Consider the following 14142-nt stretch of genomic DNA (forward strand, 5'->3'; position numbering starts at 1 on the left):
GATTTTAATGTCCTACTCTCAGATATGCTTATAGAGAAGGAAATAAATGACATTACTGAGAACAAAATATAAAAAGTGATTGGATTGTAGACTCTGTACATAGAGAAGATTTACTAAAGTAACAACTGTGAGGACTGTGATTCACAAGGAATTTGAAGGGAGATAAAAATGTCAAAAGGCATTGAAAAAATCTCAGACTTTTTTAATCACTAAAAAATGACTGGGAAACTTCAATGCTACAAACCTGCATATTTAGTTTCTCATCTATATTAAATTTTTCTGATAATTATCTACACATATATCAAAGGTATGCTTTATGAAAATATTATTCCAGAATAAGAGGGCCTTCATAATATGATATTCCACAGTAGGTCTTACCTTTACCATTACACAATTAATTGAAAGATATAGAAAACTATAAAACCCTATTGTAATTATTGTCAATATAAAAAAACATGTGATTTGATAGATTAAAATGTTCTTAAGTGTTTTTATGGTATTTTCAAACAAAACTTCCAAGTCTACAAATTAATTTTTAAATCAGATCATGATTCAGTTTAATATTCAAAGGCTAAGGAAAAGACATCTTGAGAACATTCATAAAGACATTAATTCATTTAAATTTTCCAAGCAATTTCTGCTTGCTTTTTAGACACATACCAGTTTCTCTGTTACATTTTAAAAATTCCATGGCAGTCGTAGTTAATTTGTATTACTCATAGAAAATATAAAAAGAAAACAAAATTATTTGGAAAACCACAAAACATTGTAATTTTTAAAAAGACCCATAATAATCACTTAAACTTTTAATTTCCTTTGTTAATTCCATAATAATGGAAATTGCAGAATTTATTGATATACTGGCTATTACATGGAGTACATACATACTAGATGTACATGCATGTATGTGCATATTCTAATACATACATAGTAGCAGTGACTAAGGACAGGTCACTTAATCTCTCAGTGCCCCACTCAGGTCTTCATCAACACTTTCCACACTAGATTTTCTCTACACAACTGAAGTCCCAGGTCCACAACAATAACAAATTGTTATATTATGATAACATAGTGCATTGCACATAGTACACAGGCCTGATATAAAATGTTTGTTGGACTGAATTGGACCATATGGTCATAGGGATTCTTATGGCATGTTGTGAAACACTAGGAATGTTGGAAGGCCATCATACTGTGTTCTGCTATACAAAATCAAGACTCCTGAAAACTCAGGTTTCAGTTGTATGAGAGAAATTGCCACAGATCAATTTGAGTGGCACCATGTAAACACTTCTTAGATATAGGGTTATTTTCATTATTTTTATGCCCTATAACATTGAAAGAATCTACTGCAATCTGTTAAAGGCCGAGTGAGGAGATTTGGGTCTTCTCCAAATATATATATATATGTATATCTCCATTCCTTAAACAAAAGTTATTTTATAAGCTTTCATGGCTTTAGGGTACTGCATATTTTGAGAGATGAGCATAAACCCATATCTACAAATGAGGCAGCTAGGTGGGAGGACTTGGGGTTAGGGAAATCTAACATAGAATTCTATCACAGACACTTACTACTTGTGTGACCCTGAGCAAGTGACTTAATCATTCTCTACCTCCATTTCCTCATCTGTAAAATGGAAACAATAAAAGCACCTACCTCACAGAATTGTTATGAGGACCAAGTAAGATAACATCCAAGAGCTTTGCAAACCTTAAAGTACTATATAAATGCTAGCTATTATATTCTTACCTGACTCAGAATTCGGCCGCATTTTTTCCCTATCTTTTCCACCAAATCAAAGATTGGGAAATTCCAAGTATTTAGTTTTTCCATTATTGAGTCCAAGTTATCCATGACAAGAGGCTCTGGAGCAAGAATAGGCTTATCTGGCTATAAAGATCAGAGAAGAAAATATTTTATTGGCATATGGTTTTATTTTTAAAAAGTCTCATACATTATGTCGGTATTTTTAAAATGAAGGTACATTTATTCAAGTGATGATTCAAAATTGCAAAGTTTTCAACTCTTCATTTAAAATACTAGGGGACCCAAAACTTTAAATTAAGAATCTGAATAACAAATATTATAATCAGATGAACCCTATGTAGGCAGATACCTTTAAACTTGTTTTACATAATATCTAGTGCTAAACCAGGCATTTATAAGACATAATAACTAAATATTCCCTTTATAAGATGATGACGGCACTGCATTTTAATTTGAATATTCAAATTTACATTAATGCATCCCCATGAGTATGCTTTTCTATCTGTAAAATGGGAATAATGATAGACACCAGCTATTCCTTGGATGTTACCTATATATGAGTGATTAAGAATGGGATTTCTGGATCACAAATTAAAGGAATGATAGACTTCTGTGCTAGGATAGAATGGACTGGTTAAAAAGAAGTATTTTACTAGAGTTTTTCAAAAGGGGTTTTACATTAAATGGAAGGGTAAAAAACTGCCAAGGTCCTTCTCCCATGCTAGGTGACATAGAGACACAGACCATGATTATTATGTAGAAATAAGAAAAGTAGTAGAGAGGTCTAAAACTTTACAGGATACAAAAACCAAGAAAGGAACAAGGATTAAAACCCATTGGTTTAGAGATTCAAGTTTATAAAGCCTAGGTGACAAGCACAGTGAACAAAAGTTCCTGATGCAAACTGATAAATTTACCTCCTAGCTAATTTTGAGACTTTTTGGTATGGAACTTAGAGGTGAAATACATCTATGGAGGATATATTTGCTCTCTGATAGAGTACAAGTTTCCTGAAGGCAGAGACTGTTTTATTTCAGTCTTTGTATGTATATCCAATTACCCAGTATGGTACATAGCACAAAGCAGGTGCCTAATACAGGCTAAATACAACAAGCAAAAGAGAGTGCAGAAAAGCATTAGATATTAAAAAGATACACTCCTGTGAAAATGTTCAGGAACCAGATGGATACCAGAAGAAATATACTGACTGGAGAGAATTAGGCTTAGTATCAATGTAGAAAGAAACAAAAACATTTTAATATTTTACAGACCACCTGAGAAGAAGGAAATATAGATGAGGCATTTCAGAAACAGCCTGCCATTGAAGTATGATACTGGTTTCTCTACCTGACCAAAGTGGAGAGGCTAAAATTTCTTGGCTAGCCTTAAATATAATTCCATTCTTCAAAAGGTAATGAAAACAGTGAAGGGAAATGTTATTTTGTGTACTATTCTGACACAATAACAAAGCTTGTGTGTGAGTGATCACTCTATGTTAGAATTCTGGAAGACAGATTTGAAAGCATTTGAAGAAAAGATCAAAAGGATCCCAATATCTAATATTCTACAAGAGAAGCCAACCAAGAAGAGATAGGAAACTCAAAGGAACATAGCTTAAAGGGTAGGAACACAAAGGAAAAAAAACAATTCTGACATAAGAGGAATGTGGAATTATCTAAAGAAACTTTCATGGATACACTGGGAGTTAATTGAATAAAAAAATTTTATTTTTAAATGTTTTATTTTTTCTCAACTGCATGTAAAAACAATTTTAACATTCTTTTTAAAAAGTGAGTTCCAAATTCTATATTTCCCTTTCTCCACTCCCCCCTCCCTGAGACAGTAAGAAATTTAATATAGGTTATACATGTGCAATCATGCGAAACATATTTCCATATTAGCCATTTTGTGAAAGAAACCACAGACAAAAAAAACCCACAAATAAATTAAAGTAAAAAATAGTATGTTTTGATCTTCATTCATACTTCATCAGTTCTTTCTCTGGATGTGGATAACATTTTCCATCATGAGTCCTTAGGAATTTTCTTGGATCACTGTATTGCTGAGAATAGCTAAGTCATTTACAATTGGTCATCATACAATATTACTGCTACTTTGTAAAATGTTCTCCTGGTTCTGCTCACTTTGCTCTGTATCAGTTCATGTAAAAATCATCCTGCTCATCATTTCACATAGTGCAATAGTATCCCATTACAATCATATACCACAACTTTTCCAGCCCATTTACTAATTGATGTGCATCCCCCCAATTTCCAATTCTTTGCACCACAAAAAGAGCTACTATAAATATTTTTCCTTAAAAAAAACTATTTAATAAACAGACCTAGTAGTCATATCTAACATAAAATTTCAAGACATATAAAAGATTCAGAGCAGGTAATGATGAATGAATGCAAATAGCATTTGAATAGCATGGTATTATCCTTTAGAGTTATTGTCAGGGACACTAAAGTTTTGAATTAATGGATGACAGTGAAAGATAAAGACAATATAGGGATTTTTTCCCCCCAAGTTATACTGGAAGAAAAGAGAAGTATCAATGGGATATGGCCACTGTTCTCCGCAGATCTACCAATGACAACCAATTAATAGTTCTACATTTTAACTAACTTTTATTTTGTTTCTATTTTCTCATCCAAAGAGAAACAATGTTTGGACTGGAAATTATAGGAAAAAAATGGTCATTAGAGAGTCAAAATTTAAAATAAGCAAGGAGATAGTGAAAGAAAGCCTCATTGCCCTTGGTGAGTTTCTGCTACAAGGCCCAAATGAACTACATTCAAGAGTCTTGAAAACATTGGCAGACGTGGTTGCTAAGCCAATATTGGTAGTTATTGAAAGACCAGAGAGAATGGGATAGGTACTATAGGATCTAAGAAGAATGACCTAGGTTTTAAAAGAAGTGAAAAAGTGTTGAGTCTATAAATACTCTTCTTCTCAACTATTTCCTCTTACTGTACAGTTATAATATGTTCTGATGATAAAATCTTTTTTTGCCTCTCCCTTCCTAATACTCTCTATCACATTTCAACAGTTTTGGTTCTTGGATTTTCTCATGAATATATTTTCTACATATACAATAGCACCACAGCCCCTTCTACCTATCTCGCTTGTTTTTAATAAAGTGTAACCTATCCAGAGGTATATTCCAGTTATAAGCCTCAACCCACCAAATCTCAATGGTATTTATTATATCTATTGCACAAGGTTTGATTTGCATTAGTGTCTGTTTCATTTGTTTACTGCCTACATTTTGGATATTTATATACATGTATTTTTTTTTACATTGGGTTTCACTATTGGCTACTTTCTTTTATTTCTCCTGTGGGCTTCTGATTGTTTCAAAAGCAACTGTTCCTACATTATAGTTTCTTCCTATGGTATGTAGTTGATAGATACTTAGGCAATTTTCTCCTTTATCATCCTTTTCAGTTTAAAAAAAATTATTGTTAAATTGGTAAGACACTAAGCATATGAATTCTTACCAGCATGGATAGGCACATTCCATCCCTGGCCAGGGCTATCATTCCTATATTTAAAGTGTGGTCCAAAAAAGGATAAAAGCAATTATATAATCATTTTAAAAGTACAAAAACTGATTTGACTTGCCAAGTAAAGTGAATATCATTTTAATTTGACATTTAAATGTAATTAGGTAGCAAGATGACAGGGAAAAAATGATCAATCATTTAGCAACAAATATTACAGAATATTAGACCTGGAGGAGGTCTTAGAGATCACTTAGTCTTCTACCTTCCCTTCATTTCATTTAAATATTGAATAGAAACACAGAAAAATTAAAGAACCTAGGTCGACCAGCTACGTATTGGCTGAGCTGGGACTAGAACTGTTGTCTCCTGATTCCTAGTCCATTGATCTACTCTCTCTGCTATACCACACTGACTCAAGTATGATATTCTTTATTTTGTTTAACTATAACTCCAATAAGGAAAAAAAAGTTAACACTAGAATTTTAGAGACATTTATGACATATAATAACAAATAGGGAATAGAATGATAAGTCACTTAAAAGAAAATGACAATATAAACATGATTTGTTGTAGCCAAGAAAGCAAAGATTGTCCAAATGTCTAATGCTGATCAAAAATCAAGACTATTCCAATGAAAAAAAGCAGAAGACCTTAAGAAATTTTGTATTTTACCTCTCCCCCCAATTCTTTTTTGTTTAATTTAAAATCATTTATTGAGATATGTTAATCAACTGTTGGTTGAGCTGGGAATCATTTCAACCACTCCAGAAAATAACTTGGTATCATAACCAGAAAAGCCACTAAATTGTAAACACCCAGAGATATTATTACTACGTAAATACCTCTAAAAGGGTAAAAGACAAAGTGCTATATATACAAAAATGTTATTTTCAGCACTTTTTATTTTAAACTAAGAACTAGAAACAAAGTGTGTCCATCAATTGAGAAATATCTGAATTGTTCCATAAGAATCTAATAGGATATTACTGTACTTTGAGAAATAATAAAATTTAAAACAGCTGGGATGATGAAGGATTTGCATGAAGTGATTCAGAGTGCATTGGGCAGAACCAAGAGGATAATTTACATAATGACTATATTAACGTAAAGGAAAATAACACCAGAATTCTGATCATTACAATGACTAATCATGCCTTCAGTGAATTGTTGGTGAAGCATACTTACTCCAAGCCCAGTTATGAGAGCAGGCATACATTGTCAAACATGGTATATGTACTGATTTGTTTTGCTTAGTTGTAATTCTTTATTTCAAGAGAGGGCTCTAGGGGGGTAGGGATCACTAGGAAGTGTCAGCAAGATTTTTTTGCAGGCAATTTAGGTTAAGTGACATGCCCAGGGTCACATAGCTAGTAAGTGTCTGAGGCCAGATTTGAATTCAGGTCATCCTGAGTGCAGGGCCAGTGCTCTAAATACTATGTCACCTACCTGCCCCAACCCCAAGATTTTTTAAAAGAACCAGTAAAACATTTAAAAGTATATATTTATTGAGTAGATTTTCCCAGAAGTATTTGTACTTTTAAAAAGATGGAAGGAGAGATTACTCAGAGCATTTGTTAGAGATAGACATTTCTGCTCTTAGCCAACTGATGGGAAAATCTTTCATCTCTCAGACAAAATTGTTAAAGTCCAATACAATTTTATAGGAAGAATGATTTTTTAAAGTATTTTCAAGTCTGCCCTAAATTGTGTACTGCATCTTAATTTCTAAATTAGAATTACAAAGCAAAATGAAGAAATACAAATGAACAAATGATGTGATATGAAGCTACCATAAATACGATGGTTTCAGGGATATATGAGCTGTGTTGAGATTCTTTCCTCAATGAATCTTTAGAGCACTCTTGCTCATCTTCATTCTGGACAATATCACTGCTGTCACTGTTATTATTGGTTTCATAGTCAGAAGTCACTTGAGCTGTGTCATCTGCAACAAGGAGAGAACTGCTTATTTTAATAACAATGAAATACTGGGTCTCATTTGATTTATCTTTTCCCTCAAGGTCAAACAGCAACTCCAAATGCCAAGATAATGTTCTCTTAATTTGTTCATGCATAAACATAAGAAAAAGCCAGGAATTAGGACCTTAGAAAACAGGACAGTCAAAAACTTCTCTGTTATCTGTATCCTCAGCAAATATATTCAAATTCTATAAAGATTGATGATTTGCTTATATCAGTTTCCAATTTTTAAAATGACTAAATTTTTATAACTGTAAATTTCCCTTTATTTTTCTGTCTTCTTATTGACTCATACTCACAACAGTGGCTTTTCCAGACCTCTTTCATAGTTCATTCATTCAAAAAGCATTTAATACCTCTTATGTGGCAGGTATAGGAGATACAAAGACAAAAACCAAACCATTTCTGCCCTGAAGGAGCTTGTGTTCAACTGAAAGAGTACAAAAGTACACAGAAAAGTAAATAACAAATCTGTACAAAGTAAATACAAAGTATTGTGGAAGGGGGTGAACTAACAATGAGGTGAGAAAGAAATGAAGAGAATCAGTATAGCTTCTTTTAAAAGGTCATCCTTGAGCTCAGCCTCATAAAAAGCTAGTGATACTAAGAGGGAAACATGAGGAGAGAGTGCATTCCAGACATTGGGGTCATGCCTGTGTAAAGACAGAGAAAAGATGGAATGCTAAGTGTGATGTTTAAAAAAATGTTCTAAGAGACATAATTTCTGAGTAATTTAATCATTTTATTAATGAGGCCAGCATGTTTATTAATAAAAGGCTGATCATTTATCCATCTCTTTCAGACTAAAGATCCCTAATGGCAGTGGTCTCACAGTTTACATGTCCTTTGAAGAGTAGGTGTTCCTGAGGGTGGCAACAGCAAAACAAAACTCTGACTGGTTAACAACCAATGAGAGAATTAATTTTGCAATGAGAGGGTGAGCTTTATTACAATGAGGGTCTTGTGGTACATGACTTGAATCACCCAAGTCTTGGTCAAATAAACATCAATTTTCATATCATCTGTCTGACAAAAGGGTGCATCAACACTTACCAAACCTATGTGAACAAACACAATGAGTAGGAATGCACCTATTAGCCCAAACTTAGAATTTATATTACTGTCTAATTATATTTTGCCCTGGATAAATATTTCAAAAAGATTTCCCACACTGTTTGATTCCTGGATGAGGACGTAGAAAAGGGGAAGGATCTTGGTTTTGATTGAATAATTAGTTATTAATACCAGAGAGAAATAATCATTTCTTACACAAGTTCAAAGACCAGTAAACAGACTAGTTTGCAAAAATATAGAGTGCAATCATGAAAGAGTAACACCTGGTGGGGGGGGAAAGGCTGTACTAAGATTTAGAAGGGCTTTCAGTGCTAAGCAGAGGACCCTGTAGTTTATCCTCTGATATGGTAAGGAAGGATAGAGGTCATAAAATTACTATCTGCATGGACAGTACATTTTCCTTGTATTTGGCAAAAAAGGAAAAAAGAGAAAAAGAAAAGTCTTTTCTCATTACTCTATGCTTTTTGTGTTACTTTTGTATTGCTTTTGTGTCTTCTGTAGCTGTCCTCAGTACTTGGAATGTATTCCCTCCTCCCCCCTACCTTTTAGAATCCTTAATTTTGTCCTAGATTGGGCACAGGCTCTATCCTATACATGAAATTGTTTCCTAACCCCCCATCTCCAACTGCTAGGGTCCTCCTTCCCAAAATTATTTTGTATTTACTTTATATTTACTCTGTATATACTCCAATTTGGACATGCTTCTTGACATGAGAAAATACTGGTTTCTTGGGGCAGAGGCTGTTCTACACTTGTCTTTGTAACCCCAACACCTACAGCTGTGTTCAGCACATACTAGATATTCAACCAAACAAAAACTGGCCAAGTATAGAACAAAGAAACATCATGGCCACAGACAGAGTGATTAAAATGATCTATGTAGCAACAGGAGTAAAATAGGGGATAACCAAGATATCTTTCTAAGAGAATGGGGATCAGTTTTCATAACCTATTCACAATGTGCATACACACACACATACACACACACACACACACACCACACACACACACACAGAGTTTATTCTTTAGTTTGAAAACTTGCTCATTTAAGTAGCCTATCCAAATTAAAATATCACACTGTGACATTTAAAGGCCCAATTTTGTTCTTGTCATATAACTAGAAAACTTTCTTTAGAGAAAAATGTTTATCAATAAAAGCAACTTTTTGGAAAGTATTATAATCTATAAAAGAAAAAAAATATTGAAACAAAGCAACTTATTTCTTTTTTGAACATAGCTATGTCATCTAAAAACCTGTCCATAGTTTCTACAAAAGAAAAAGTAGAAAAAAAATATTTCTATTGAATTTCCACTAACATCTATTGGGATCATTAAAATTCTACAAAGGCACAACTTCATCTTGGATTCTTTGCACTCTAAGAAACAGTCTGCTATTCCATATTATATGAAAAGCTGGGAAAACATAAAATAGATGTTTTACAACATACTAAGGAACTGAAAAAATGAAATAACATGGCAGTTGTCAATGCCCAATTTAAAACAAACATGATTCTAAGTTTTCTTGTTGTTAATCTAAAACAATAAATTATAAGACTTGAATAAAACAAACTGAAAAGTTCTTTCCCAATTACTCATGTCTTATAGACAAGATAGAAACAAATGGATGGCATGTAAAAAGACTATCCTAAATATTTGGAGGAAATATACTAAAAAAGCCTGAAAAGACTTCCACCAATCTTGGAAGTGAAATGAGAGTTACAAGTAAATGGGTATTGTGGTCAGAAGTAGTGATTTTCAAAAAAAAAAAGTTCTCTCTCCATTTTCAGTGTATGATAAAAGGTGTCAAACACCCAGCCCACAACATTTCCAAATTCTATCAGAACAAGATTAAAATACAATTGGGAAATATTTAACAAAGCAAATAAAGATGCAATAAAACACAGGTAATGCCAATATCTGTTTTTTTCAGTTAATATGCAGCCCCTAGAGGTACAGGTTAGGAATCCCATTTCTAGTTGAGATTCATACCACTGCAATAAACAAATGGAGATTTAGGAAGGCAAACATTCTGATTCTACGTAAATGTTGCCACCAATTGACAAATGATGGGCACGGCAGATATTTCTCTTTTTTTTTACCTCCAATGTTTTCTTCCCTTTTTATCCTGGGTGTTAGAACTAAAAATTAAAAAAAAAAATTCACAGATACTAGAGACAATAAAATTTACCTCTCAATCAAATATATAATGTGCAAAGCATCCTGAATTGCAACTCTACGTGGCCAAATAGCATCCTCATATAAACCTTAATACCTTTAAGATCTTTTTGATGGAAGCAGAATATTTGTTCCTGGGAATTTATAGCACCAATATGTAGAATTACCTAGGCCACATCACAAAGGTCCTTTGCAAACTTGCCTAGCTATGTAAGTCTAGCTCAGTGTTTGCCTGGCCAGGTAAGCCTAGCTCAGTTCCTGGTACATAATAGTCAATCAATCAATGTCTATTGATTGGTAGTTGAGTCATTAAGTATTCTTCTTGGATGCTTGCTCGCATTGAAAATTTTCAGGAAGCAATAAGGTAAGATAGGTAGCTCTCAAAATACTTGTTTTTGAGATCAAATTGTAGTTCCACAATATTCTAAAAAAAAAATGCAAAAGAATTACCTGTTCTGTTTGGTGAACGTGCAGCTACATTGCCACTTCCTAGTGCCCCACCAGCAGAGTTCCCCTGATTATATGGTCTGCCACAACTGAGAGACATTGAATGAAGCAGGGTATAAGTATGCATTTTTAACATGTTTCAAAGAACACTTCCACATTCCCTTTATCCATGCATTTAAAATTTTTATTTATTTAAAAATTTTAAGACACTGACCCATAACAAATTTCATTAAAATATCTTTTGCAGTTTTTTGTTTGATAAAGTGCCAAGTTTTAGTTGCTAAAATAGCAACAGAACTCCAAAAGTTAAAGTTTTAGTAAATCTTTATTTTTTACTAATTAGTGAAATTTATTAATTTTACTAATCATGGGATTTTCTCTTCAACAGTAAATTAGCTTAAATACTACTGTGAGTTTCCTTTTAGGTTCTTTAAATATCATAATATGAAGCTCAGCAGTATACAAATAGTTAATTTTTTTTTGTTCCTGTCCACAAAATCCTTTCTAAAAAATCCTCCCAAAAAGGGAGTAGTACTATAAGCTTCACAAATAGACCACAAGTTTTCCACAATCATTATAGTTTGTCCTCTCAAAAGTCTGCTCCAAAGAAGATAAGTAAGACTTATTTATGCCTTTCGTGTATTATCTAATCAAGCGAAGTCACGAAAGATTTAGTAAGTACCCACTATATTTCCAAGCACTGGGGCATATAAAGAAAGGCAAAAACATTTATTACTAGAAGCCCACAACATAGTGGAGGAGCAAACATGCAAATTATACACAGATTATATATTTGTATATTTGGACAATATCATTATGTGTAGATTATTAACTTGTGTTGATTTTTTGATGTGTAGTTGTATTTTCCATTTATATTTTTGTAGTTGATTCCTTAGTTTTGCTTAATTCACTCTGTATCTGTACATATGCATGCTTCTCTGTATTTATCACACACTAATTCTTTTTTTTCTTTTTCTTTCTTTCTTTTTTTTAGGCAATTGGGGTTAAGTGACTTGGCCAGGGTCACACAGCTAGTAAGCGTCAAGTATTTGGTCTGAGGCTGGATTTGAACTCAGGTCCTCCTGACTCCAGGGCCAGGGGTCTATCCACTGTGCCACCTAGCTACACCCACACATTACTTCTTACATCACAGTAATATTCCATTACACACATATGCCAAAATTTGTTTAATCGTTCCCTAATTGATGGGCATTTAAATTGTTTCCAATTCTTTCATATCACAAAAAGCACTGCTATAAATATTTTGTGTATATGGGGCCTGTCTTCTTATCAATAGTTTACATGAAACCTCTGGCTCAAAGGGTATGAACATTTTATTCACTTTATTTGCATAATTGAAAAATTACTTTCCAAAATAGTTTTACCTATTCCCAGCACCACCAACAATAAATTACTATATTTGTCTTTCTGCAACCCATCCAGTATTGATTGTGGCCTTTTTTTCCCCAATTTGCACAGTGTGAGGAGAAAACTCAGGGTTATTTTGATTTGCAATTCTCTTATAGCTATAGTGATTTTGGAACATTTTTTCATGTGGTTTTTAATACTTTGCAATTCTGTTTTGTTAGCATATGATTGTGCATGATTTATTCTGATTAATCTTTATATTTCTTCTCTTTTTTTGGTAATTTCATCTTGTTTATTTGTTATTTTATTGATCTAATTTTCTGCTTTCCTCTTTTTTTAATCAGGTTAGCTAAGGGCTTAAGAATGGTATTAGTTTTTTTTTTTTCAAAAAAGAGCTTTTAGTTTTATTTATAGTTTTCTATGCTTTTTTTCTTCCCAACATGTCTACATCCCCTTCAATTTTTAACATTTCCTTATTTAAATTTATCTATTTGTTGGCTTTCTAATTTTTTTAAAAAAAGAACATTAGTTCATTAATCCTTTCTTTTCTATTTTAGTAGTATATGGTTGTAAGAAATGTGATTTTCCCCCAAAGATTCCTTTAGCTGCATCCCAGAAATTCTGATATGTTGTTTAAGCAATATCATTTTGTTTTACATAGTCATTTTTTCCTGTGATTTGTTCTTGGGTCCAGTCATTATTTATGATTTCATTGTTGAGTCTCCATTTGAGTCTGTATGTTTTGTTTGTGGTTCTTAAACCAATCACTATTTTTATTGTTGTAGTCTGTAAAGATTCTGTTAACTATTTCTGCCTTTTTACATTTGTTTGCAATATCCCTGTTGCCTAGTACATGGTCAATTTTTGTAAAAGTTTCTTGTGATATTGAGGAATATGTATATTCTTTTATAATCCCATTTAGAAAACCTCATGTCATTTTAACTTACTCTAGCAATTTGTTCAGTTCTATAACTTCCCTTTTGTTTATCTTTCTGTTAGACTTACCCAAAATCAACAGAAGGATATTGAAGTCTCCTGGAACTATTGTATTACTGTATATGTCTTCTTGAAGCTCAAATAATGTTTCTTTTATGGATGCTAAGGCATTTGGATCATATGTTTATTATACATATTGCTTTCTTGTCTATGTTTTTTTTCAGCACAGTGCAATTTTCTTCTTTGTCCTTTCTTATTTTTTGAATAATTGTTTTTGCTTTGCCAGAAAACATAATTGCAACTCTTGCCTTTTTGAACTAACTTGATGCATAGTATTTTTTTTCCATCCTTTCAACTTATTTTGTGTATATATTTGTTTTAAATGCATTTCATGCAAGCAGTAGATTATAGGGTTTTGTTTTGTTATTCAGTGTGTGGCTTTTTCCCATTTTATTGGATTGTTTGATCCCTTCATGTTTATAGTTATGCGAGCTAGGTCTACATTTTCTTGCATTTGTCTCTAATACTGGGGTATGTTTTCCCTACTCTTCTGTGAACACAGTGCTGTGGTCCTTCAGTTAATTTATCTTAACCTTTTTACCTTAATCTTAATCTTTAAGGTGGCACAATTCCCATTGACTCTCTTTCACTTGTCTCTGATCCCAGTTATTCATTTGTTACCCTTTCCTTACCAATTACTTTTTTTTCTCCTGGTTATCTGTATGTGTGTGTATCTGTGTGTGTGTATAGTTTCACATATATATACATATATAGTTAGTTAGAAGTGTTTTCTCCCCACTCCTTCTTTTCCCTCTCAATTTCCCCTTCCCCCTGCCTTCAACTAGTCATGTTCATCGGGCTTTTTTTTAATTTAATTTT

General features: G+C 32.9%; 1 protein-coding gene across 2 annotated transcripts in view; it reads right to left on the bottom strand.

The window, feature by feature from the left end:
- Positions 1-14142, bottom strand: part of PDE3A (phosphodiesterase 3A) — a 382388-nt gene that overhangs the window by 55138 nt on the left and 313108 nt on the right. For both annotated transcript variants that reach the window (XM_020994229.2, XM_078155239.1), the window contains exons 7-9: positions 10963-11048; positions 7074-7228; positions 1754-1894 (exon numbers count right to left, since the gene is read on the bottom strand). In XM_020994229.2, coding sequence (XP_020849888.1) covers positions 1754-1894; positions 7074-7228; positions 10963-11048 — 382 coding nt within the window. The remainder of the gene's footprint in view (positions 1-1753; positions 1895-7073; positions 7229-10962; positions 11049-14142) is intronic.

This window comes from Phascolarctos cinereus, unplaced genomic scaffold (assembly GCF_003287225.1).
Source record: "Phascolarctos cinereus isolate Bilbo 61053 unplaced genomic scaffold, phaCin_HiC Scaffold_1;HRSCAF=81, whole genome shotgun sequence".
In the NCBI taxonomy this organism is placed as follows: Eukaryota; Metazoa; Chordata; class Mammalia; order Diprotodontia; family Phascolarctidae; genus Phascolarctos; species Phascolarctos cinereus.